This window comes from Phoenix dactylifera, unplaced genomic scaffold, assembly GCF_009389715.1.
Source record: "Phoenix dactylifera cultivar Barhee BC4 unplaced genomic scaffold, palm_55x_up_171113_PBpolish2nd_filt_p 000140F, whole genome shotgun sequence".
NCBI classification, from domain to species: Eukaryota; Viridiplantae; Streptophyta; class Magnoliopsida; order Arecales; family Arecaceae; genus Phoenix; species Phoenix dactylifera.
The window spans coordinates 513,749-540,448 of NW_024067696.1; the positions used below are offsets into that span (position 1 = coordinate 513,749).

The following is a 26,700-nucleotide window of genomic DNA, read 5'->3' on the forward strand; positions in this document are numbered from 1 at the left end:
TGATCTCGCGATTGCGAATGCCTGCGGGCGAACGCCGATCTCGTGATCGCAAATGCCTACAATTGCGATTCTAATATAAGGAGAAAAAAGCGGGGAGGAAAAAAAGTTAGGATAATAGTGCAATTTCAAATTTTTATTTTATTTTTAATTAATATAAATATGTTTTTTTTAATACTGTTAGAACAATCGTTATATTAGAGGTATTTGTACAATAACAGAGTTTTACGAGGGTATACATGCAAATATCAATTTAATTTTGGAAGGATATTTATATAAAATTCGATATTTAGAAAGATATTAATGCAAAAACTCAACTGTAAAAGACTAATTAAAAAATTCTGATTGATATAGATAATATTGTGCGGGCCAATATATCAGTGACATATCAATCATATTGTATCGGATAAGTGCGATACTGATACATAGGCCGAGCCGGAAACCCTTGTAGCATGGCTTCCAAGGTAAGTCTTCAAAAACCATCATAAAACTAACCACTCGCAGACCGGTCAGACCCCGAAAACGATCCAACGACTCGCAATCACCAGCCGGCCTAATCCGACGGCTAAGATCCTTCCAAGCTCCACATGGTACTTAAATTAATATTTTCTTACTTAGCTATGATATTTATGCGAATTTAGAAATTGGGAAAGACGAGGTCAAGTATAACAACTCCGAGGCAAAAAAAGCAGCGAAGAAAACCCTAACCAATTGCTCTTCTCTGGGATTCGATTTCGAGGTAAATTTATCGACGATTTAATTGTTTTCTACTCGAATTGTACGCCCATGAGGTTGTCAAATTTCCTGTTGGTAGAACTTTTATCGCTCAAAAAACCCTTTTTTGTCTTATTCTGACTTGTTATTCCTTGGTTAGATTCCGTCTTTTGATGTAAAGATGTGATCTTTTTGCTTGGAATCGATAGTTTTCGTGAGAATACGATTTGGGGTGGCTTTGATTAAAGGTTTATGATCGAATTGCTAGATTTCTGTTGCTTTTTTTTTTTGGTGGGGCGGGGGGGGGGTGTCTATTTGGATGAATCATTGGGATATGGATTGAGGGGCTGCATCCAATATTATAGTTTATATCTTTATGTGTTTTGATGTTTACATACAGTAGATTTTATTGGCTTACGGTTTTGCGAAATCGGCCAGCACTTCTAAAACCCTAGAATCGTATTTGGGTACTATTGGTACTGATTTGGGTTTAATATGGTTCTTGAACTTGTAATTAAATTTTTTAACGTTTTATGGAGATAATATGAAATTATATTGGGATTTAAGGGTTCTGTCAGCACGTAATATTAGACCTCTTGCTCTTAGATGCAATCAAGAGATGGAACCCGAATGTTTTTGTATGTTTAAAATATAGTTTGTAAAGGAGTTTGAATGCATATTCTGCATTTGGCTTGATTATGTGTTGCTGTTTTCGTAACTGGATTCTGCACCTCTGAAAGCATATATTTTCCTTAAATCTGTGTTGTCTGATGAGTGGTGTTCTGTTTTGCATTGTTTTGTTTCTTCGTGCGACGTGGTGAATAGTCACTGAATGTCAATGACTTTCTTGAAATTATTTACATGAAAAAGGACTTTTTGAAATTATAATGTTTTGGGGCTTCTGCACATCCAAGAAATAAATGCTACATTTTTCATGTTTCCTGTAAAGTTGTACGTTATCACTAAAAGTAGTTAGCTTTCGTTCTGGTATGCCTTATTTAGTCAAGGGTTTTAATTATCTGATCAGATGATGTAAAATCCAGGAGCATGTGTAATAAAATTAAATTTCTTTTTGTATTTCTTGTTTTTTATGTGGGTAGGACATCATTTGTTAGACTTAAGCCCAGGATCTTTTTCTTATCTGTATAAAAAATTCTGCTTCTGAAATTCTAACTCTTTGAGGTCTTTTTGGAAGGTTTGTTCTCCTATTTACACTATCATTTTGAAGATGGGGGACAATCTGATGGATAAAGTCAGCGCCTTTGGTGAGCGTTTGAGGATCGGTGGTGCTGAGGTGGGACAGAAGATGAAAACTGGCATGAGTTCTATGTCCCTCAAGATGAAGGAGCTATTCCAAGGTCAGAACCAAGCAGAGAAGATTGTTGAAGAGGCCACTGCAGAGACGTTGGAGGGACCTGATTGGTCTAACAACCTTGAGATCTGTGATTTGATCAATGGTGAAAAGGTCAATAGTGTTGAACTGATACGGGCTATCAAGAATCGGATCATCTTGAAGAATCCAAGAGTTCAATATCTTGCGTTGGTTCTCCTTGAGACCTGTGTCAAGAACTGTGAGAAGGCCTTCTCAGAGGTTGCTTCTGAGCGGGTCCTTGATGAGATGGTCAAATTGATTGACAACCCACAGACTGTAGTGAACAATCGCAACAAAGCTCTGCATCTGATTGAAGCATGGGGAGAATCAGGAAACGAACTACGATACCTTCCGGTGTATGAGGAAACTTACAAGGTAGATATGTTGTTAGCATTTTTTATTGGAATCCTCTTAGACAACATGCTATGTTCTTTAGAAAAATGCTTCCTAACAACCAAAATGCTAGCATTGAAATAAATATGTAAATAAATTGATAATTGCAAAGCTAGGCTATATCATTCTTCATCTTATATAAAGAACTTTCAAGGAAATTGTGTTTTTACTCTTTGGGGTATGATTAGAAATCCACTGAATAAGGATTCAAACATTTTTCTGAATGACTTAAAAAGCATTTTCTAAATTCCCATGCTTGGCATATTTAGGAACAACATGTTTAGCATGAAAAGAAGCAATTAAGATTTTTTTTGATTAAGAATTGTTCTAATATTTCTGGTGATTTATTGATTTTTAAATATTCTTAAGTAATAAGAATTATCCCTGTGCATCAACATGGCATTGCCATTAAGTAAAAGGGTGCTTAAAACTGGCAGGATGGTTGTCTCCCTTCTCAATTGGAAATCCAGATTGGCAATTATGATCTCAATATCTGCATAGAATGAGGGATGCCAACTCTGATATTTGTGCCAGTATTTGTGTCGAAGTTTCAAAGTGTGGCTTCATTGTAATATATGATCTCAGGGCTGCCAACCCAACTATATGTATGTATATAACAGATGTTAGGGTTGATAATTCCAACTTTTCCCAGGGCATATTAAAGGATAAGAGAAAATCCATAATTGGGCAGAACTTTTATTAAATATTTTATGGTGCAAGACAATGTGTCGCAACATAAATTTGTATTGCCAAAAGATTTTCTTAGTACCACTCCTTTTGTTTTACTTTAATGCTAATGCTCCTTTACATTTATATGGAAAACAAAAATTCCGTAATTTGTCAATATATGCTTTGTAATGAGGAAATTGTATCTCATGATATTGATGATCAATTCATTGCCCATCAACATGATGAGGTTACCAAGACTATTACAGCAACACCTAGCCATGTTAACTATGCTAACTGATGTAGGCTCAATTGAGCTTTTGTATAAAGGTGGTCTGATGAGTAATCATGTTTCTTGTAGAGTTTAAAATCAAGAGGTGTTCGTTTTCCTGGACGTGATGAGGAGAGTTTGGCTCCAATATTTACCCCACCACGTTCAGTTCCAGAAACGGAGTTGCATGACAATCTGTCTCAGGAGGTTTATAGTGATGGTCCTGTGCAAAGCTTTTCTCCTGAACAAATAAAGGAAGCATTTGATGTGGCTCGAAACAGCATTGAACTTCTTTCGACGGTTTTGTCATCTTCCCCACAGCAAGATGCTTTAAAGGTGAATGATTTTTTGCATTGTATAGCAATAGTCCTTTAGGCCTTCATCCAACAAAAAAATCAATACAGAAATAGGTGCTGTAAAAATGGATAGCTGCAGCATGATTAAACATAATGATAAAAAATTGATATACTTAACATATTTCTATGTAGGATTAATATGGAAAATTATAAGTTGCCCCTTTCATTTGTTGGTTGACAATTGTTTTATATTCTGTGATGCCCTTTTATATTCAAGTTGCTGAACCTTAATGAAGTGCATTATGTTTATGATGAGTAAGCTGGATTAGATCATTAAACTTTTTATTTATGTTTTTGATGAGTAAGCTTGACTTGATCATTCATCTTTTTAGGGGCAATATATATGTTAGTCTCAGAGTTTTGGGTCCTCCAACACAATAAATATGCTTTTATGGTATTTCACATCTGAATACGAAATATGCTTTTCTGCAGTTATATGTCTTCTGTGATTTTTGATATCGAAGCAAAATGAGAAGTGATAGGATGACTTGCTGATAGGATGTTGACTCTTAGGAGTTGCTTATCATTTATGTGAAGGCTTTTTCATCTTTTCCCAATGTATATTTACTTGGTCTTGTGCTAGGAAGGTCAAACATGGAGGCTATTTCTTGCTTAGGCAATTGATGCAACGATTACAGGAATAACAAGGAGTTTAATATGGTGTTTAAAAATGTTTTATGAAGTGTCAAGAGAGGTAATTTGGGTGCAATTGGGACAACTGGGTGTGCAAGCATTAGGAGGCTGTTTCATTGACAAGTTTTACCAAAAACAAGTTTGTAAAAAATCTAAATAATGATTTTTACAAAAATGGTTGTTTGGTTGATTTCCATAAAACTCATTTTGCCAAAACTGGCAGCTTATAAAGCCTGAAAAATTTGTTTTATGAAAAATAGATTCCCCCACTTTTTTCCATAAAACACGTTTTACAGAGATTATATATTACAGTCATTTGTTTTAGAACAATTTTAGGAAAAAAAAATGACAAACTACTAAACAGTCTTTAGGAATACTCGTGGCAGGACTTATTCCAGTTACACTAGCTTATATCAAGGGTCTACACTAAGCTAGGATCTTTTTAAAATGGGTAAAATATTGTTAGTACTTAAGAAGATGCAAAATTTGATTAATGAGAAGAGGACAACTTGGAAATCTAAAGTAGAATTAGGAAAGTATAACCACAAAAAATAAGGCTTAAGAATGTAGTGGAATAAGAATAGGGTCTATGGCATGCAAAATATAATGTTTTTATAAATGAAAATGAGGCACTACTCAAAATTAGTGGTCAAGATACATGCAATTGGTTTCGTTATGTTGGACTGTTTTATTACACCAATGATTAAAAATATAGGTAAGTCATGTTTTGTTTTGTAAAACTATCAGTTCGAGAATGAACTTGATAACAGATGCTTTCACAGTGAATTTAAATGACAATCAGGCCCCCATTGTGATATATTTTGAAATGTTGAGCAAGAATCAAGGTCCACGTAACCAAAATGACTGACAGATGTGGAAATTTTGAGTTGGAAGTGTAGTAAACTAGTAAAGGTAAATTGGGAGACGAAGATGTTAAGGTGGAGTAGCATAAATTGAAGTGAAAGTTGTAAAGAATTGGTTGAGATAGATTTGCCCCTCTGTAAGATTAACGCATTCAAATTATTCCTGAGTCTCCAGAAATTCTAACCTCTACTGTTTTGGTTTCTGGTAAACCTATCTCAGTAATTTTTTTTTTTCCGTTGATGTCATTATCAAGTCCTGTTTCAATTGAGCTTTGCATCTGTGCTTTGATGTGCATTGCTTATGTCCTTTTTGCAGATTGATCACACTTGTTCTGCTTGCAGGATGACTTGACAACTACCCTTGTGCGACAGTGCCGCCAATCTCAGTTCACCATCCAAAAGATCATAGAAACAGCCGGTGATAATGAGTCTATACTTTTTGAGGCCTTGAACGTGAATGATGATCTTCAGAAGGGCCTGTCCAAGTATGACGATTTAAAAATGCCACCTGTTGTGCAGTCTGAACCAGAGCCTGCAATGATACCCGTTGCTGTAGAACCTGAAGACTCTCCTCGACTCAGCAAAGAGGAGGTGCTTGTTAGAAGACCGGCCGGCTCCCGAGCACGAGGTGGAGATGATAATATGATGGATGACCTTGATGAGATGATATTTGGTAAGAAAGGAGGCGACTCATCTGAAGGTCAGGATCCGAAAAAGCAGCAGCAGAGGGATGATCTTATCACCTTCTAAAAGCCTTCTTTTTTTTTTTTTGAACTCCCACATTTCCATCATCTCGTTTCAAGGTCTGAGGCCAATTGTAGGGATAGTTGATTGGCCTTGCTGGTTGTAGACTTGAATATTTGATGATTTGTTAGATAAATGATTGATACATGCTTTAGGAGGGAACATTTTCATATTACAATAAAATGTCAGCTTGAGAAATGCTCTCTTTCTGTGCAAATAAGTTAGGAGATTTTACAAGGTCAAATCCAAGCAACCAAGTAATGGGTCTGTGTCAGTCTGTGTGGTGGCTGGTTTGCTTTTTTTTTTTGGTATTAGCTAGCTTGCTTTATTGAAGCCAGTACTAGCAAGGAAACCTTGGGCAACCTCTGTAGGCTCCATGAGAATCAATATCACAAAGAAGCCATGGGGAAGAACATCCACACCACACATCACTTCTCCCAGATGCTACTGAAGTTACCAAAGCAACTAAAGAAGGAAATAACCAATGAGGATAACATTTACTTCCAACTTATAGCCATTCTATATACTTTTCAAAGAAGGATTCTAAAATAATCTGACATCCTCCACGCTGTCAAGCAATATAGACATTCATCACCTTTGCCACTGAGAAAATTTCCTCAGTAGTCATTTTGCCCATTAGCTATTCCTTAGTCTCCAGCAGCATGTATAACAGTGTCCATCTTGTTGAATGTCACTGAAAGTTGTTTTGATGTCCAGATTTTGGAAAATAGAACAAATACAAATGAGGTGACAACTAGCTTTGTTAACTTAGTTTACCCATCCACAAATGGATTGAAACATAACAATTGTGGTACTTGGAAGAATTGCTTCAGTTCTTGGCTTTCATTGCATAAGCATCACCTGAAGATGCTGGAACACAGATATCCAGTCCTGCCAATTAAAAGATGCATCCTCTCCATTAAAACCCTCAACAATTCCTTATTCCTTGTCTTCCCAGGTACAGAGTCCTTGAAATTTCATTTCTGTGATTATTCATTTTGTCACTTTCATCCTAAAATCCATTTGTCTAGAGTCAATTATAATTGTAAACTTTGCAGACTTCTTTATCTAATAACAGAATTTTGCAAAATATTATAATCTTGAAACCTGGACAAATCATATAATTGCGAGACTATATAAGTGTACAGCAAGCACATTCACTCAGTTGATTTATCAGGGAGCATCAGCCCCAATAAACTTGTAGAGTTCTTGCCTTTTGTCCTCTAGCTTGGAGGGGTTCTTGGAATTAAAATGTAGATCCACTCTGTCTTGATGACTTCTCTGGCAAAATCAGACTTGTCCAACTGTTTGAATGTTGTCTGACTGCTCAACGAGCTTAATTACCGGAAGTTATCTCGAGCCTATACAATAGCGCACCTATGAAATTATGCAGCTCTTAGAATTTAGACGGCTACAAGCCCTGCTACCAATAATCTCCACATGAACAGCGACCATTCTTAAAATGATGGAACCGCTGAATGTCCCTCACAATAATTTCCCGCTCAGTCACCTGAGATATGAATTTTGTTGCATTATGGCAGTCAGTGCAGATGCGAAGATTCTTTCGTATCTGAATTGGGGTGCCTGGGCTGGTGTTTATGAGCCCAAACGCAATGGCCAGCTTCTCGCTGTGGGTATTGAGCAGCTGTTCTTTGACATCCTCTTCCACATCATGTATGGACTCGGTATCAGGCATGTAGCCCACAGCCTTAATTTCATCTATCAATCTATCCAGTCTTGCATATATCCTCTCTGCCTGCAGGTGATTTGTACTCCCAGAATAGAAGGTATGAACTTCATTTTTCAAATCGATAGAACTGCAACCAGGAGTCTTCTGCAAGCCGTTCTTCTCCATCATAGTTCTCACCCTGGCAACGTCCTCCCACATAGAAGCTGCTGCATATATATTAGCCAGTAACACATGATATCCGCCATCTTCTGGGTCTAGCTCAAACAGTCTCTTAGCTGCCTCCTCTCCCAACTGTACATTTTTGTGAATCTTACAAGCACCCAACATGGCACCATAAACACTAATGCCAGGTTTGATCGGCATCTTCTGGATGAAGTCCCAAGCTTCATCAAGCTTACCAGCACGACCTAAAAGGTCCACCATAGACCCATAGAGGTCCATTCCTGGCTCAAACCCATAGTCTTTCTTCATGCTTGCAAAGTACTTCTGCCCCTCATCAACTAAACCAGCATGGCTGCAAGCTGATAGAACACATAGGAATGTAATGTTATTAGGTTTCACAGGGCTCCTTTTCATCTCTTCAAACAACTCAATAGCGGACTTACCAAACCCATGAGTTCCATAGCCATCTATCATTGCATTCCATGTCGTCACATGCCTCTCATGAATTGTATCAAAGAGCTTTCTTGCCATGTTAACACGCCCACACTTTGCATACAAGTCAATTAGAGCTGTCCTCACAAAAATATTACCATCCAAACACAATCTAATAGCATATCCATGAACCCATTTTGCCTGCCGTAAGACCGAAAGGTCAGCAAGCGCAGGAATTACACTAACCAGAGAGAAAGAATCTGGCTTTACATTCTCCCACTGCATCATGCTAAAGAGTCTCAAAGCATCATCAGTGCGTCCATTCTGTGCATAGCCCAAAATCATAGCATTCCACGACACAAGAGTTTTTGCCTTCAGGCACTCAAATATCTCAGCAGCAAGATCAACTCTCTTACACTTGGAATACATGGTGATCAGAGAATTCATAACTGAAGCATCTGACCCCAATCCAAGTCTCGTCAGCATCTCATGAACAAATCTCCCCTCCTCAAGATCCCCTAATTCACCACATGCATGCAAAGCGCACATTATGGTGACATCCGTCGGCTCAAAGCCTTGTGCCAACATCTTCTTAAACAGCCTAATCGCCTGCTCAGCATCCCCACTCTGCCCATAACCATCGATCATCGAGTTCCACGATACAACATTCTTTAGCCGCATCCTATCAAAAACCAATCTTGCTTTCTCAATGGCTCCGCACTTTGAATACATGTCCACCAGAGCAGTTGAAATGTTCACCAATGAATCAAATCCAGCTCGAATCGCAACACCATGAACAGATTTCCCGGCCCGCAAAGACCTGATATTGGTGCAGGCAGGCAAAGCCGAAACAAGGGTGATCGAGTCGGGTGCCACCCCGTCATCCTGCATTCTAACAACCATCCCCAAAGCACCCTCTGCCAACCCATTCTGCGCATAACCAGCAACTATCGCATTCCACGCCACCGAGTCCCTCTCCGGCATTCTATCGAACATCTTCCTAGCCTCATCAACTCTTCGGCATTTAGCATACATATTGACGACGGCGGTCATCGTGAAGACATTGGAACTGAACCCATTAGCGATCAACTGGGAGTGGATCTCGCGGCCCCTCGCGAGGTCCGCATTGTCGCCGCAGCTCTTCAACAGGTAAGTGAAGTTATAGACCACGGGGCAGACCTGGGAGTGCTTCATGGTGCAGAAAAAGGCGAGAGTTTTGTCGAGAGGGGAGTGCTTGGCATGGCCTTTGAGCATGGAATGATAGAGGTCGTCGGTCTTGTCGGCTATGGAGTCGAAGACAAGGGCCGCCTCCTGGAGGTGTCCGAAGCGGGAGAAGAGGCCAAGGAGCTTTGTTTGAAAGATGTGCTCGTGGAAAAGGCCGTGCTTGATGACGAGGGGGAGGAATTGGCGGAGCTCTCGGGGGTCGGAGCAGAGCTCGAGGAGGAGGGAAGAGGGGTGGGAGAATAGGTGGGAAGAGATTTGGGGAGTTGGGGATGGGCGAAGGGGGAGAGAGGGATTGGACGGAGGCGGTGGTCTTGTAGAGGAGGAAGAAGAGGGGGAAGGAGGAGGAGCGAAAGGATTCAGGGTGGAAAGCATTTGCCTTTTTTTCCTGAGGATGTCAATCTGAAAAGAGTTGGGGGGGGGGGGGGGGGGGGGGGAGGGGGGGGGGGGGGTTTATTAGTGCAGTATTATATTAGTGCAGTATTGGTAATAGTATGGATGGTATACCAATATTTAGTACGTAAAAAAAATTATGTATCATATTATATCAATACTATATTAATATAGTACTGATACGAAATTTGGTACCGAGATGATGAATCTTAGTTCTGATACCGTTTATGCTCGTTTTTGGGCCCAAAACTTAGCGGGGAAAAAACAAAAAAAATAATAATCAAAGAGGAATTATATTTAGCCAGATTTAGAATTGTAAAGATGCATTATCCAAAAATTGTATTCAAATTTTTTTTAAAAATAAAATTAGAACCTTCAGCTGCTAACCTCCTTCAGCCTTGCCTATTATTTAAAGAGGGCTTTAGTTCCACCTTAACATATTAGATTAGAAGCTGCTAATTTGAGTGTATATTATTTTCCTATATATTGATTGGTTATTGAATGATGAGGTAACCAATAATTTACCATTAGGGATTGGATCTTTGGTTAATCAACTTGGCTCATGCTTGAAATTTAGAGGTTATCGCGCAAATCATCACCTTTATATTGTTTTCTTAATATTTAACAAATTTAAGGCATAACTTCAAAAGAAAATTTTCATTGTAGAGAGGATGATCTATTACTTGTATAGCATAATTCTAATTCTTAATTGTGAGTAGTGATGAGGAAATAAAACAATAATATTGGCATATGAATATCCATAACTGTAAGGTTTATGAATCCTGAAGATAAGGATTAAAAGAATACATAAAAGAAGAATGATAACCTAGCTCAATTAAATCTTGAATCCTAGTTATACATAGACATGCATACTACCAATGCATTTTATAGATGCATTAGCATGAAAGTTGATAATATGTTAGCCTAGAAAATAAATAATTTATATTATAATAATGTATATAAAATAAGGACATGCTTTACATGCGGATAGGTAGCAGCAAAAGATGCTGATACCCCACCTAAATGAATACCAACTCATCTATTTCCTATCTCAAAGCTCCAATAACTAAGTAATCTCAAATCTTATTTCTTCAGTCGTTATCTCTCTAGAAAAAGAAATATAAGAAGTTCTAATTTAACAAGTAATAATATTAGCGAGATAAATATGACCCTAAAGAAAAAAAAATATCAATGAGATATACCTCAATATGTTTACATATTGGGAACTAAACCTTTATCATGGTCATCTCAAAATGGTCTAAATTTTTATACTCAAAATAAAAAACACCTTTGATGAATAACATGTTTGATGTATGTCAAACCTTTGAATTGCCATAAGATGTCCTATATAAACATTTGAATTATCACCATGAGCTAACAAAAAGATTTTGCACAAGTGTCTCTAACCCCCTCCCCCTTCCCCCTCCTCCCTCTTCTTCTCTTTCTATTCCATTATCCTTTTCTTCCTCTCTCTCTGACTCCTACTATTATTGTTGGTATGACCTATCTTCACCAACCAACCATCTCCTCGCTTCTCCCTCCCTCTCTCCCTTTATCTTCTCTTTTCTATGCCCCCTCTCCCCTTCTCTTTGTCCTTCTAGCTCTCTTCCTCTCCCACTCTATCTCCCCTCCTCGAAATAGCTATCAATTGGATGCTCTTTGTCTCTTTCTCTTTCTCTCCCCTTCCCCTCGATCTCTCTTCTTCTCTCCCTCTCCTTCTCTCTCTCCTCTTCATATCCTAGTGCAATTGCTTTTGGACCTATCTTTGCCGGCTAGATCTAGCCATCTCTTGTGTCGACTAGATTTGATTACCAACTAGCCCCTCCTTCGATCTCTCTCTCTCTTTAGGGCATCCATCCTAAGGATTACTAGGATGAAAAGTTCTAGTTCAAACTAGGCTCAAATCTGGCTAGTCGGGCAAATAGCTAGCTGAGAGAAGAACTCAACATAAGGACAAAGGCAAAGAAAGATCGACCTTATGCAACTACAACTCCTTCAAGCCAATCTCAGGAGGACCGCGATCTCAACTACACAACCTTAAGCATTTCAACAAGTTCTTGACACAATTATAAGTGTTTGAGAAAATTTAATATTTATTGATTAAATTCTCATATGTAGAAAAGACCTGAAACCATCCGGGCATAAAGGAGGCTATGACCGACTAAAGGTAAAAGAAAAAGAAGAGCCAACCTAAAGAAGAAAGAACTAATAAGTTGAATTCCAAAACTTAATAGCCTCCAAAGGCCAGAGAGAGTAGCAAGGGACTAGAAGGTGACCTTACACACAAATGACTTTCTGAAGCCTACTTCAAAAAAAGTTGCGGCCCCTATAAGCCAACCTATAGCAATAACGATTTATAGAAAACTGACCTCCAAAGGCTAGACCAAGGTGTAAAGATCAAAGGGCCGACCTCAAATGACTCTCAGGTCAAAGAAATCACCTCAACAGCTCTCAAACGGCTCTCAGGTTAAAGAGCCAATCTAAATGACTCTTAGGTCAAGAAGATGACCTCAACGACGCTTAATACAAGAGGTTGGCCCCAATGGCTCTCAAAATAAGAAAATCTCAATGGCTTAGATCAACCAAAGATCTACATGCCTGATCATATTCTTGACCTGATGAGATGCCCCATATCTCATTATGTAAGCTGTCGACCTTTTTAAATTTCAAATGAATCCACCCAAATATCTTGCCAAAAAATTTATGATTGCCACCTCAATTCCTCATGACCTAAATAGGTGAGTTGTGATCTGAAAAATTACTAGGATGAGATGGATCATACTTGACCCTATCTACTTTCATAACTCGGGCCAAGAAAAAAAATAGCTCGGGCATGGAAGTGGAGGGCATGTGATGTGGCTAAATCTCATCTGCCAATTGTAAGCTAACGTGGCATAGCAGGGACTAATTTTTGTTAGACTCATATTTCTATGTTGATCTTGATAAACAAAGCCAACAGATAGTTTTCCACTTGACTTAAGATTCTAAACAGTCCAACTCTAGCAGGATCAAAACTCCTCATCTATAAAAAGAGCTCAAGACCTCAGGTATAGAAAGAAGCAACAAGCACTCTACTTTCTCTTTTCTTTGTCTTTTCTACATTTTCATTTCCCATAGCTTTGTTTGACTTAAGCATCAAAGGGTTTCTGATTAGATCAGCTCTAACGACCTCTTTTACTCTAAATTTTGTGTGCAAATTAGCACTTCATCTTCCACCATAGCAGCTCTATCAGCACCCTCCATATCCTCATATCATCAAATCTTGTGGTGGCAACAACAACGAAAAATTATATGAACAAATAGATATTTGAATTCCTTAAACTAAATAATTACTTGTGACAATGTTATGATGGAGGAGGTATCATCTTGTAGCATTATTTGTTATTAAAACAAAGATTTGGATACTTGGTACATCGATGATTTGTTGGAGGAGGTATCATCTTATAGCATTATTTGGTGTTAAAACAAGGATTTGGTTATGTAGGTATATCGATGATTTGGTGAATCTCACAATAATTATTGTATGCTCCTTATGCATATTCCTCGTGACTGGAAGATGGCTTCTAGATAATCAGTTGGGGCTAATGTGTATGATACTCTACCAATAGTTGGTCATAGACTTAGGGTATTATTAAATTGAGCTACCTTGCATTAACTACTACTACTACCATATCTCAAAATGATTAGATACTATAATGCTATTTTCTTAAAAAAAGGCCTCAAATCTTCTTGAAAAAACAAATAAATAATTTCAATTATTCAAAACTAGAATTTTTATTATAATAGTAAATAGTTATTTTTATACCATAGTTATCAAGGTATGCATAATAAATAGGTCATTGAATTAATATTTTTAAACAAGAGAATATGCTATAATGCTATAATGAACATGATCTTCTTTAGCAACAATTTGATGCGATCCAATAGAATTCGATCTGTATCTCAAGATTCTTGACTCTTCTTGATTTCTGGGAGGGTGGATCCGACCTGCTTTCAGGAACGATTTCTGAAGATTCACCCGTCAGATCGATCTCAATTTTGGATATGTTGTAGGTATCATCGTTAGCTTTCCAACGATAGTCATGGATCTATAGAGGATGTCGGAATCTCGAGATATCATCCTCCAACTGATGAATGCGCAGGGGAGGACGGGCTGATAATCCGACGGGATGGAGTTGTTTGTAGAGGCTGGTAGGGATCAAGAAGGAGAGGAAGAAGAGGGAGAAGGTGGCTGGCCTCTCGGGACAAAGGTGGTGCAACCGGACAAAGGAGGGGGCGGCGGCCTTGGACGGTGGCCTAGGGAGAGGAGGAAGGCGTCGCAAGAAGAGAGGAGAGAAAGGAAGAGAGCTAGGGCAAAAATCTTTTAATTAATTCTTCCATGCTGAAATAGGTGCTCACATATCTATTTATAGGTGGCTACCTGACCCCTTAACTTGACTTGATCTAATTGAATTCAAGAAACAATTAAACCCAAAGAGACTCTGATAAAGGCCAAGTCGGCTAGCCCGAGCAAGGTGATAAGAGCACAAAAGTGCGATCTACATGTCACTAAAATTAATGTTATTGCTAACCGATAATAATAAATTCACTAGATTAATATTATATTTGGGTTTGACACCAGATTATCATAAATTAGAAGATAAAATGCACATTGAGTACAAATTTGACTTCAAAATGATCCCTTCCCAGATCCGACCCGGTTGAAGATCGAGTCGGGTCCGAGTCGGGTTCGGGTCGAATCGGGTCCAATTTCTTTATGCTTTTAGGAAAGAATTTTGGGCAAATCTAATTTGGCCATATCATAACTATGAGGTGCTGGGTGACCCATGACTTGAAAGAATTGCACTTGACCTCCAGTCAGAACAGATGACCATGACGGAACTCAGTCCGTCTGTCTACAAAGCCAAATTTCATATCACATCTATTTTTTAACTATATGACTAATTGGACGGAACTCGGTATCTCTCCAGCTCCCATCTCAGAGGGCAAAGAAAGTCACAGACCTTCTTCCAAAAATCCAATTCCATTGCAGAAACTGGCACATGACACCATATTCAGTTTCACCGCATCCAAGCCAAACGTCCCAGGATCCACGGATCAGCTTCCCCCCAGCATCACGTCCAAGCCGCATCAAAATCCCACGCTGCAATCAAGCTTCTTCCGTCCGTTTCCAAGGCGTGATCACAAACGCCTAATCCAAGCATCACGCGTGATCCCAGCAGACGTCCGCTCCTCCCAGCAGTCCGCATTCTTCACGCGATTCCAGCATCCGTGTTCAATCCAACGTGCTCCCAAATTCATGCGTCCACCCTTCATCCGAATCAAATCTCCAGCTTCATCCGTGCAGGAGAGAAGGAATGATCCCAAGCGCCCGTCCGCGTTCATCACGGATCGTGCATCCGTCCGTGGGCCAAAGAAGAAGATGGATCTTCTTCCATCCGTTGAAGCATTCCTCCCGGCGATCCCGCACCGCGTCCCCCTCTTCTGGATTCGAGGGCCCCTGCATCGCGTCCCTTCCTAGATCAGCCCATCCGTGAAGGAAGCCCCAGCCCTGTTCCGCGATCAGCTCAGCCTCCTTCGCACGATCCGCCCGTCCGCGTTCATCACGGATCCCGCATCCGTCCGTGGCCAAAGAAGAAGATGGATCTTCTTCCATCCGTGAAGCATTCCTCCCGGCGATCCCGCACCGCGTCCCCCCTCTTCCAGATTTCGAGGGCCCCTGCATCGCGTCCCTTCCTAGGATCAGCCATCCGTGAAGGAAGCCCCAGCCTGTTCCGCGATCAACTCAGCCTCCTTCGCACGATCCGCTCGTCCGCATCACTGCCAGCAGCCCAAGCTCCGAGTCCGCCTCCTTTGAAGCCGGTGATGCATCCCATGCTCAAGCCTCCGCGTCTGCAAGCACCGTGATCCAGGCACCCAGCGACTCATCCGAGATCGGCTCCTCCTTCCGTTTCCAAATCCAGCCCCCAAGCAATCGGATCCCCATCGATCAAGCATCCGTTACCCCTCCATCAGGGATTCGTCGCTGTCATCAGGGGTGGGGCGACCTATTTAAGGAGAGGAGGAGGGGAGGAGCCGGGAGGGTGGTGGCCGGGCGGGTCCAAAGGAGAAGAAGAAGCTCGGCTGGTTCAAGAAGGAACAGGGGAGAGGGATTGTTATGAAGGAATTGCTCTGTTTTCTCTTTTGAAAACAGAGCATTTCTAATATTTTCTTTTCTTTTGTTTTTAAGAGTTTTATTTTAAGAGCATGTGTTTTGGGATTTTTAGTTTTATTTATGCTAAAGTTGTAATTTCTGTTGTTTTTAATTTCCGTCTTCAAATTCTGTAATCTTTCTTTTTTTTTAATGCAATATATGAAATTTTCTTTGTGCAATTTATGTTCCAGGTTTCAATCTTCTTAGCACTTGCTTTCATCCATTTCAATTCATGCCAAAATTTTCTTTGAATAGTTAACATTTCATGAATTATAAATGCTCTTTGATTTCTAAATACTTGTCTTTTTATTATTTTTAAATAAAGAAAATTCTCCGGTAGACTAGAGATCCATCACATCCTCATAATAATATTTTTTCTTTAGTTATTCGAAATTCGATTTTTGAATTCGAGTGAACGTTTTAATTTTTATGCAACTCCATCACCTCCCTGTGGATCGACCTCTTACAAACCAGCTATTCTTCGAGTAGGAAAGGTAAAGAGTAAAATTTAATTAATCTTTGCTCGTCGGTTCTAACAACGATCTGTCTAACATATTTTAGGTAGACAGGAATCGACAACGAACAGAATTTGGCGCCGTTGCCGGGAGGCAAATCGAGAAGCAAGAATGATCATGAAGATCAAATCGATTTGGATGCCCGAGTGAACGCACTCCGGTAGTAATTTTTATTTTTATTATTTTCAGTTAATAATTTTGTAGTTATTAAATTCTTAAATTTGAAATTCAAAAAAAAAAAGGAAAAAAAATTGAAAAAATTTTTTTCAAAATTCAAAAAATTCAAAATTTAAATTCAAAATTTGAATTCTGAAATTCGAAATTTGAAATTTAAATTTAAAAAAATAAAAAAATTCAAAAAAATAAAAAAAATCTATATTATTTTTTTGCTAATAATTGATAAGGCGCAATTCCCGAGTTATCATACCTCTATTGGGGACTCCTCACGGAGTAATCTCCAGAGCTTATTCAACGGGCATTCGGAGATTGATTGACGCATAAGGATTGTGTTTTAGTTTACATTCAAGTTATTGTTATATATTTTAAAAAAATTTAATTAAAATAAAAAATAAAATAATAAAAAAAATTATTGATTTGCTCATTTAATCAATACAACTAATGACATTGCATAAACTTTAAAAAAAAATATTGATTATTTGCTGCATTAGTATTAAGCATTTGCATAAAGTAATTAAGGGGCAAAATCCATTAAAAAGATAAGGTCGGAAAGTCATTATCTGTCCTTAGCCCAAAATCACCACCTTGCATACTTATCCTAAGCCAAATTAAATTAAAATCAATTAGACGTTGGGCCTTAGGGTTTCGAGCTCAATTAGGCTCTTGGAAGAAGCGGCTGAAAGCCACTCCAGTGAGGATTTAGTAATTGGTGATGTCTAGGAAAGTTTTACAACAGTGAGAACTGTTACGGGTATTGTGGTATCGTGTAATCCCTTTTGGCACCACCGCACACCCCGGGACTTTCCTGTCACGTGGTACTGGATCACTTAACTGTAAGCTCAAGCTTAATCTGAAAAGGAAGATTAGGAGCTGTCTAATCTAGAGAGAATTTCAGGAATTTTTTTAACCTGAAAAGTCCTCTGTGCAACTAGATTTTAAGAAGCTACTAAACCTCACTTAGCTCTAAGACTAATAGGGTCAAATTGTTGTGTGGGTGTTGATTGTGGTCATCTTGGTCTAGCCCTTCTTCTTATCTTTTAGGATTTCGTTTAAAAAAATTGAGTCTAATTAAGTTGTAGAAAATGTAATGCATGGTAGACAGGTCATTAAGGGATAAGTTAACCCCATTTGATCCTGAGATTGACAGAACTTTTCATCATAACCTGCGAACTGTAAACCAACTGTCGATCTCTACAATGGGTGAACATATTAGAACCCTGAATGAATTATTCGCTCCTGCATCCGCTAGTCCACTACATGTATAGTATTGCCAATAAATAATGCAGGCCCAATTTGAAATTCGGGCTGCAAACAATAAACATGTGTACCCAAGTTTCATGGGTTCGGAGAGTGAACAACCCTATATTCATCTAACAAATTTTTGACAATCTGTCAAACGTTTAGAAAATCAAAACTTAGATGAAGAGGGTATTAAATTAAGGTTATTTCCTATGACTTTAGAGATCGTGCTGCTGCAGTGGCTGTATTCCCTTGCTTCAAATTCCATCACATCATGGGAACAACTATCTAAGAAGTTCATGGCTAAGTTCTATCCTATGGTAAAGACTGAAAAATTTAAGATGCCATAAGAAACTTTTAGAGGAAAATCTGAGAGGAATTTTTCCCAACTTTGGGAAAGATTTCCATGACTTGTTGGTCAAATGCCCACACCATGGGCTTGATAAGGCTGATCTGGTCCACTTCTTTTATAAAGGACTACCTCCAGCACATAGAACATGATTGAGTCCATGCACAAGGGTAGTTCATGAACACAAACTCGGATCAAGCCTATGAATTTCTTGTTGACTTAGCTGAAAATGCCCAAATTGGAGTAGCTATGGTGAGGAAGTAATTAGAGATGAGTTTGGTCTAGAAAAATCAGGTAATTATGAAAATGAAAGCAGACCCAGAACTCAAATATGTCATGTCCAATCTGGTGGCTGGAATGAACAACTTGAGTAAAAAGTTTGATGCTTTCACTGTTTCACTAGTTCGAGTTCATACAAAGAGTTCAAATCCCGTCATGGAAAGTGGATCACGAGTCATATAGTTTGTGTGTTTTGTGTAACAGGTCCTGAGCATCCTAGTGGAGTGCTGCCCTAGTCTGCTAACATAAAGGCCGAGCAAGCAAATGCTCTAAATTCATATAGTGCCTTTAAGAAGCCCACTCCCAACTCGTTCAAGCCCAGTTTGACCACCCTGATAATAGGTTCCACCCAAATTTCTCATACAAGCAAAATGAACCTATTCAGCATCAAGGTGGTCCACCAGATTTCAGAACAACTTCCCCAGGGATAGTCCACCACACAAAGAACCAACCTTTGGTTCCATCTGTACCGCCTATAATGCCCCTATCCCACAGCAACCTTCACAATTAGAATCCATGATGGCTAATATGATGAAACAACAACAAGATTTTATCAAGCAACAACAACAGACCAATACAGCCCAAGCCCAGACTAACCATTCCATGCGCAAGCAATTGCAAAACTTGAGGTTAGTCTGAGCCAAAAGCTAACTCTCTAGGGTATAGGAAGAAAGGTGAACTACCGAGTCAACCAGTGCTAATCCTAGTAGACAACAAAATCAAGGTCAGATAGGTCAGTATCAAATCAATTCTAATGAAAAATCCGACCTATGAAGTCCAGGCAATTACACTTTAAGGTCTGCAAGCAAGTGGACAATAAAGTCCAACTTCCTGAACATGAAAAAGAAGATAAAACTGAATCCGATAAGAACCCTATTCAGAAGGGGGTCAAGAACAGACAAACCAGAAAAAAAGAACCCATAGAAACATACAAACCCAAGGTTCCCTTTCCAGTAGACTTCAGGACTCCAAGAAACAATCTAATTTTGATGAAATCATTGAAGTCTTTAAAACTGTTCAAATAAATATACCTTTTTTCGATGCCATAAGACAAATTCCCTCCTATACAGAATTTTGAAAGACCTCACCATGGTCAAAAGAAAAACCAGTATTCCTAGTGTCACGGCTCCTCGAATCGGGGCTGGACCGGACGCGGATCAAGGTATAAACCAGATCAGGTCGCTGGACGGGTTCGAGGTCTGACGGTGCTCTCTAGAGATTTGGGCAACTTGGAGACCAAATCTGGGCCCTAGGATCACCTAGGGAAACGTGTGCAAGATGTAGGTGGAATACCCAAGAGCATGGGGCCGTGGGCACGTGCTCCAAGGCGTGTATTGTTGAGAATACATGCTGGTTCATCATTAGGAGGAAAGCTGCTGCAACGAGACTGATTCAGCGTTGTGGGCTTATCTCGAAGCATGGACTGAATCCGAAATTGGGATGCATGGAAATGTGTGCCACTGATGGAGGAACGTGGCATAAGTCTCCAGAAGGCAAGGGACACGTTTTAACACGTTTTTATAACTGAAAACGTGTATGGTTAGAAGACCGTGGCTGAAACGCTGTTTCCACGCGCTTTCACTTTGAGGGGCATTTTGGGAACTCTACAGAAGTCCGTTCAGAGTGGAAAAGGTGCCATCTAGAAGGATTTCTTTCGTCCTGAATCCAACGAATCTAGTTTCATGGTAATCGGAGTTCGTTTGAGGCACGAACTTGGCTGTTTTATCCTGATTGCGCAGAATCCTGCGGGAATCGGGTTTTCCTATCTTATCTAGAATTCATCCTTATCTTGTGCATGGGGAAGTTGAGTTCGTGAGGGACTTGTAACTGGAGGTTGTTCCTCTATAAGAGGACCCTCAAAGGGGAGGGATCGGTATCCGGTAGAGCTGGAGAGGCCAAGAGAGCTTATTGTAATCAGTTGAGTGGTTATTCAATAAAGTTCTCTTCCCCTACATTTCTTCTCTCCTTCGTGGTGTTTTCTGGTGTTGTGTTTCGCTGCATTATTGTTGTTAGGCGTGACCTAAGTCATAGAGACTAGGTACCCACGCCAGGAAGGCTGATCGGTTATCTTTGATAGACCCGAGCCGCACGTTGTTGGGATTCGCGTTTGTAATCCCTTCGTTCGTGTCACTTGGTATCAGAGCCATACCAGAAATGAAGGAGACGACCTCTACGGTAACTTCCATGGTGGGAATGGCGGACGCATCATCCTCGACCATGGATCCCAATCCAGCCTCAGGAGGAGGCACGGCGATGGGTGGAGCGCATCCAGTTGATGAATCTCTGTATGGGTTACGTATTGCATCTCCGGTTATCTCCGCCGACAATCGATTACGGAGGTGCGAGGCCCAAATAGCTGAGGTTGAAGGACGGATGGAGGACCTTGAGGGTAGGGACGCAACCCTCCGAGGTGAAATCGCCGCTCAGCTGAACCAGATTTCCTTCGATATGGAGCGGCGCTATAAGGAAGTGCTGCGGCGTAACGAGGAGTTGGAGATCATGGTGAAGGCTCTCCAAAATCAGGTGGTTGGCCTTTTAAAGGAGAGTACCACCACAGGCGTATCCTCTTCTCCATTGACAATGGAGGTCGCAAGAGAGGCTACGCGCCCCCTGCACAAGCTTGATGTTCCCAAGCCACAAGAGTTCTGCGGACGACGGTCCGCGAAGGAGGTGGATAACTTTCTTTTCGCCGTGGAGCAATACTTGCAGGTTACCGGCGTGAGGGAGGAAGCCATGAAGGTGAGCACGGCGGCCATGTTCTTGAGGGATGTGGCGATGCTTTGGTGGCGACGTCGGGCCGACGATGTGAAGCGAGGGGCTGTTCCAATCACCACTTGGGTACAGTTCCAAACTGAACTTCGAAAGCAATTCTTCCCCGCGTTCGCTAAGGATGATGCTCGAGCACGACTACGGCGGCTCACGCAAAAGGGCGATGTGCGTGAGTATGTGCGAGAGTTCAGCGAATTGTTGTTGGAGGTACCAGACCTCAGCAACGAGGACTCTCTCTTCACTTTTCTTGACGGGCTCAAACCGTGGGCAAAGATGGAGTTGCAGCGAAGAGGAGTCCAGAGTTTGAACGAGGCGATAGCTCAAGCGGAGGCTCTCATCGAGTTCAAGACTCAACCCACAGCTCCCAAAGCCCAAGCATCGAAACAGGGCAAAGGTGGGGGAGCGAAATCAGGTCACAAAGGAGGTACAAAGGGCTCGAATCCGAGCTCCTCAAGTGGAGGGGCTTCCCAAGCGAAGGGCAAAGGGGTGGCGCAAGGTACCAGCACCATCTCATGCTATATTTGCAATGGACCGCACAAGGTGAAGGACTGTCCATTGAGGGGCAAGATAGCATCTATGGCGGTGGAGGAGAAGCAAGAGACCGACCAAAGGATGGGCTCACTCAGTCTCAATGCCCTGAAGGCCAAGGGGCCACGAGGTCTGCTCTATGCACCTATCTGCATTGGTGGTCACATCTTCCAGGCCCTCATTGATACGGGTGCCACTGACTTCTTCGTGGATCTAGCTACGGCAAAGAGGTTAAATCTGAAGATTGAACATGATGAACACACGTTCAAGGCGGTCAATTCCGCAGAAGTGGCTACCAGCGGAACGTCGAAGGATGTTGAGATCCAATTCGGCGCATGGACCGGACGGGTGACAGCGGTGGTCGCCCCGATCGACGACTATGAGGTGGTCATCGGCATGTCTTTGCTTACCCAGCTACAAGCCATGATAAAGCCGGATTCAGATGTGGTGGTGGTCCTGAATCCGAGTGGAGCTTGCGTAGTTCCAGGGAAGCGAGTTAAAGGGACTCCGCAGCGAGTCCTATCGGCGATGCAACTTGCTAAGGGGCTGAGAAGGGGACTTCCAACATATATTGCGTCTCTTCAGGAGGAAGAACTACTGGAAGGAGAGGAGATTCCAGCGCCCATCGAGGGTGTTCTCACTGAATTCAGGGATGTGATGCCCCCCGAGTTACCCAAGCAATTGCCGCCAAAAAGAGAAATCGATCATCGGATTGATTTGGTGCATGGAGCACGTCCACCAGCTCAAGCACCATATAGGATGGCCCCACCTGAACTCCAGGAGCTGAGGAGGCAGCTAACGGAGTTGGTGGACAGCGGGTTCATTCGACCTTCGAAGAGTCCGTATGGAGCACCGGTACTTTTTCAGAAGAAGCACGATGGTTCGTTGAGACTCTGCATCGACTACAGGGCCCTCAACAAGCTCACGGTGAAGAACAAGTACCCCATTCCTCGGATTGATGATTTGTTCGATCAACTTGGCAAGGCACGATGGATTTCCAAGTTGGATCTTCGCAGCGGGTACTATCAGGTTCGCGTGGCGGAGGAGGACATTGAGAAGACTGCATGTGTGACAAGGTACGGGAGCTTTGAGTACCTTGTCATGCCTTTCGGCCTCACCAACGCACCAGCAACTTTCTGTGCTTTGATGCAGCGTGTACTCCACGACTTCATCGATAAATTCGTGGTAGTATACTTGGATGACATTGTTGTATACAGCCGGACATTGGATGAGCATATGGCACACCTGAGGCAAGTCTTCTCTACCCTACGGCGGCACCAACTCTTTGTGAAGAGGGAGAAGTGTGTGTTTGCGCAGCAGAGGGTGCCGTTCCTCGGGCACATCATTGGGGATGGAAGGCTCAAGATGGATCCCTCAAAAATTTCAGCCATAGCCGAGTGGGAGGTACCTACACGTGTTACAACACTTACGCTCTTTTCTTGGCTTGGCAAATTACTATAGGAGGTTCATCATCGGATATTCGAAGTTATGCGCCCCACTGACGGATTTGTTAAAGAAGGATCGACCATGGCGGTGGTCAAACCAATGTCAGGAGGCATTTGATCGTCTCAAGCAGGGCGGTCACGGCGGAGCCGGTCCTCGTGCTACCGGACTTTTCTATTTCTTTTGAAGTCCACACCGACGCATCAGATTTTGCCATTGGAGGGGTGCTCATGCAGGAAGGGCACCCAGTGGCCTACGAGAGTCGGAAGTTGAACGACACCGAGCGCAGGTATACGGTTCATGAAAAAGAGATGACTGCAATTGTGCACTGTCTTCGAACCTGGCGTCATTACCTCCTCGGATCTAAGTTTGTGGTGCGCACGGATAACGTGGCCACAAGCTACTTTCAGACCCAACCAAAACTCACCCCCAAGCAGGCGAGATGGCAGCAGTTTCTGGCTGAATTTGATTTCGACATCGAGTACAAGCCGGGCCGAACTAATTCAGTTCCTGATGCTTTGAGTAGAAAGGCACAGCTGGCTGCAGTCTCTTCCTTTTCCGGACCAGCAAGTAACCTAATGGAGAGGGTCAAGACCGAGATGGAGAAGGATCAATGGGCCACTTCCATGGGTGAACTCATCAAAGACGGCAAGGCGCGCCGTTTCTGGACCGAAGGAGGGCTGATTTTGACACGAGGGCGACGTGTCTATGTGCCTTCAGGTGGAGGGCTGAGGCGCGAGGTGTTACGAGAACACCATGATTCTATGTGGGCGGGACACCAGGGGGTGCATCGGACCCAAGCTCTCATAGAACATAACTACTATTGGCCGAAGATGCGGGATGACATCGAGGAGTATGTTCGCACTTGTCTACTATGCCAACAAGACAAGATTGAACATCGACGGCCTGCGGGGTTGTTGGAGCCATTACCTATACCAGAGCGTCCGTGGGAGAGTGTCTCCATGGACTTCATCATAGGACTACCTCTGGCGGATGGGAACAGCTCTATCATGGTAGTGGTGGATCGCTTCTCGAAGTACGGAGTCTTCATTGCAGCACCTACTACTTGCCATGCAGAGGACGTGGCGCGGTTGTTCTTTACATATGTGGTGAAATATTGGGGGATACCGCGGAGTATCGTTTCTGATCGCGATGCTCGCTTCACGGGGAGGTTCTGGACGGAGTTATTTCCGGATACTCGGAACGGAGTTGAAGATGTCCACGGCCTTCCACCCTCAGACCGATGGCCAAACAGAGCGAACCAATGCATTATTGGAGATGTATTTGAGGCACTATGTGAGTGCCAACCAGCGGGATTGGGTGCGACTCTTGGACCAAGCCCAATTCAGCTACAACTTACAGCGATCGGAGTCGACAGGTAAATCACCATTCGAGGTGATTACAGGGCTGCAACCAGACACTCCGGGAAGTATCGCAGCAGACTACATGGGACGTAGTCCGACCGCCTACAGGTTCGTGAGGGATCTGAAGGAGGATACAGATTTGGTTCAGGTCTCCTTGTGGGAAGGCGACCAAACGAATGAAGAAGTGGGCTGACATAAAGCGGCGGGCAGCCTGAATTTCAGGTTGGTGATCGGGTATTGGTGAAGCTTTATCATCACATGAAATTGAAGTCGGGCTACCACAAAGCACTTGTGAGGAGGTATGAAGGTCCCTTCATCATCACACATCGAATTGGAGAGACAGCATACCGATTGTCGCTGCCTTCCAAGCTGAAAGTGCACCCGGTGTTCCACGTGTCCTTGTTGAAACCATTCAAAGAGGACACAACTGACCCTTCTCGGGCTCGAAGCGGGCGAGCTCCAGTGGCCGTACGAGTTCATTACACCAAGAAGGTTTCTGAAATCAAGGCGGACAGGAAAAAGGGTAACCGTGTGCAATACTTAGTCCGATGGAAAGGACTATCAGATTCAGAAGCAAGCTGGGAATATGGTGACGAACTATGGCAGTTCGAAGACATCATCAACGAGTACCGCCTAGCCTCGTCAGGGGCGACTTCGGCTTAGGTGGGGGAGGGTGTCACGGCTCTCGAATCGGGGCTGGACCGGACGCGGATCAAGGTATAAACCAGATCAGGTCGCTGGACGGGTTCGAGGTCTGACGGTGCTCTCTAGAGATTTGGGCAACTTGGAGACCAAATCTGGGCCCTAGGATCACCTAGGGAAACGTGTGCAAGATGTAGGTGGAATACCCAAGAGCATGGGGCCGTGGGCACGTGCTCCAAGGCGTGTATTGTTGAGAATACATGCTGGTTCATCATTAGGAGGAAAGCTGCTGCAACGAGACTGATTCAGCGTTGTGGGCTTATCTCGAAGCATGGACTGAATCCGGGAAATTGGGATGCATGGAAATGTGTGCCACTGATGGAGGAACGTGGCATAAGTCTCCAGAAGGCAAGGGACACGTTTTAACACGTTTTTATAACTGAAAACGTGTATGGTTAGAAGACGTGGCTGAAACGCTGTTTCCACGCACTTTCACTTTGAGGGGCATTTTGGGAACTCTACAGAAGTCCGTTCAGAGTGGAAAAGGTGCCATCTAGAAGGATTTTCGTCCTGAATCCCAACGAATCTAGTTTCATGGTAGTCGGAGTTCGTTTGAGGCACGAACTTGGCTGTTTTATCTGATTGCGCAGAATCCTGCGGGAATCGGGGGTTTTCCTATCTTATCTAGAATTCATCCTTATCTTGTGCATGGGAAGTTGAGTTCGTGAGGGACTTGTAACTGGAGGTTGTTCCTCTATAAGAGGACCCTCAAAGGGGAGGGATCGGTATCCGGTAGAGCTGGAGAGGCCAAGAGAGCTTATTGTAATCAGTTGAGTGGTTATTCAATAAAGTTCTCTTCCCCTACATTTCTTCTTCTCCTTCGTGGTATTTTCTGGTGTTGTGTTTCGCTGCATTATTGTTGTTAGGCGTGACCTAAGTCATAGAGACTAGGTACCCACGCCAGGAAGGCTGATCGGTTATCTTCGATAGACCGAGCCGCACGTTGTTGGGATTCGCTTTGTAATCCTTCGTTCGTGTCACTAGGCAAGCTGTTATGGCTGCACAAGCCTCATCTCTCATTCAACAACAGATTGCCCGAAATTCAAAGACCCTGGTTGCCCCACCATTGAAATAAAAATAGGAGAGATGATCATCCAGAGAGCCCTATTAGATTTAGGAGCCAGTGTGAACCTACTTCCCTACTATGTGTACCAAAAGTTAGGTTTGGGAGAATTAAAGCCCACAAATATTATCCTTCCTTAGCAGATAGACGGTGAAGTACCCCAAGGGATGTA

General features: G+C 42.2%; 2 protein-coding genes across 3 annotated transcripts; one reads left to right on the forward strand and one right to left on the reverse strand.

Annotated features, from left to right (window-relative positions):
* The first annotated feature begins 623 nt into the window (after positions 1–623).
* On the forward strand, positions 624–6,207 carry LOC103723855 (TOM1-like protein 1). The gene is made up of 4 exons (XM_008814927.3): positions 624–736; positions 1,907–2,458; positions 3,504–3,749; positions 5,608–6,207. The coding sequence occupies exons 2-4, from the start codon at positions 1,940–1,942 to the stop codon at positions 6,013–6,015; spliced, it is 1,173 nt and encodes a 390-aa protein (XP_008813149.1). The 5' UTR covers positions 624–736; positions 1,907–1,939; the 3' UTR covers positions 6,016–6,207.
* Positions 6,024–9,922, reverse strand: LOC103723863 (pentatricopeptide repeat-containing protein At1g11290, chloroplastic). Of its 2 annotated transcripts, XM_026800265.2 has the most exons (2): positions 8,305–9,922; positions 6,024–8,220 (listed from the first exon to the last, which is right to left on the reverse strand). In XM_026800265.2, exons 1-2 carry the CDS (start codon positions 9,887–9,889, stop codon positions 7,433–7,435), a joined length of 2,373 nt encoding a protein of 790 aa, XP_026656066.1. In that variant the 5' UTR covers positions 9,890–9,922; the 3' UTR covers positions 6,024–7,432. The 2 variants fall into 2 exon arrangements, with proteins under 2 accessions (XP_026656066.1, XP_026656065.1); XM_026800264.2 differs by having other exon boundaries at positions 6,024–9,922.
* Positions 9,923–26,700: the final 16,778 nt, after the last annotated feature.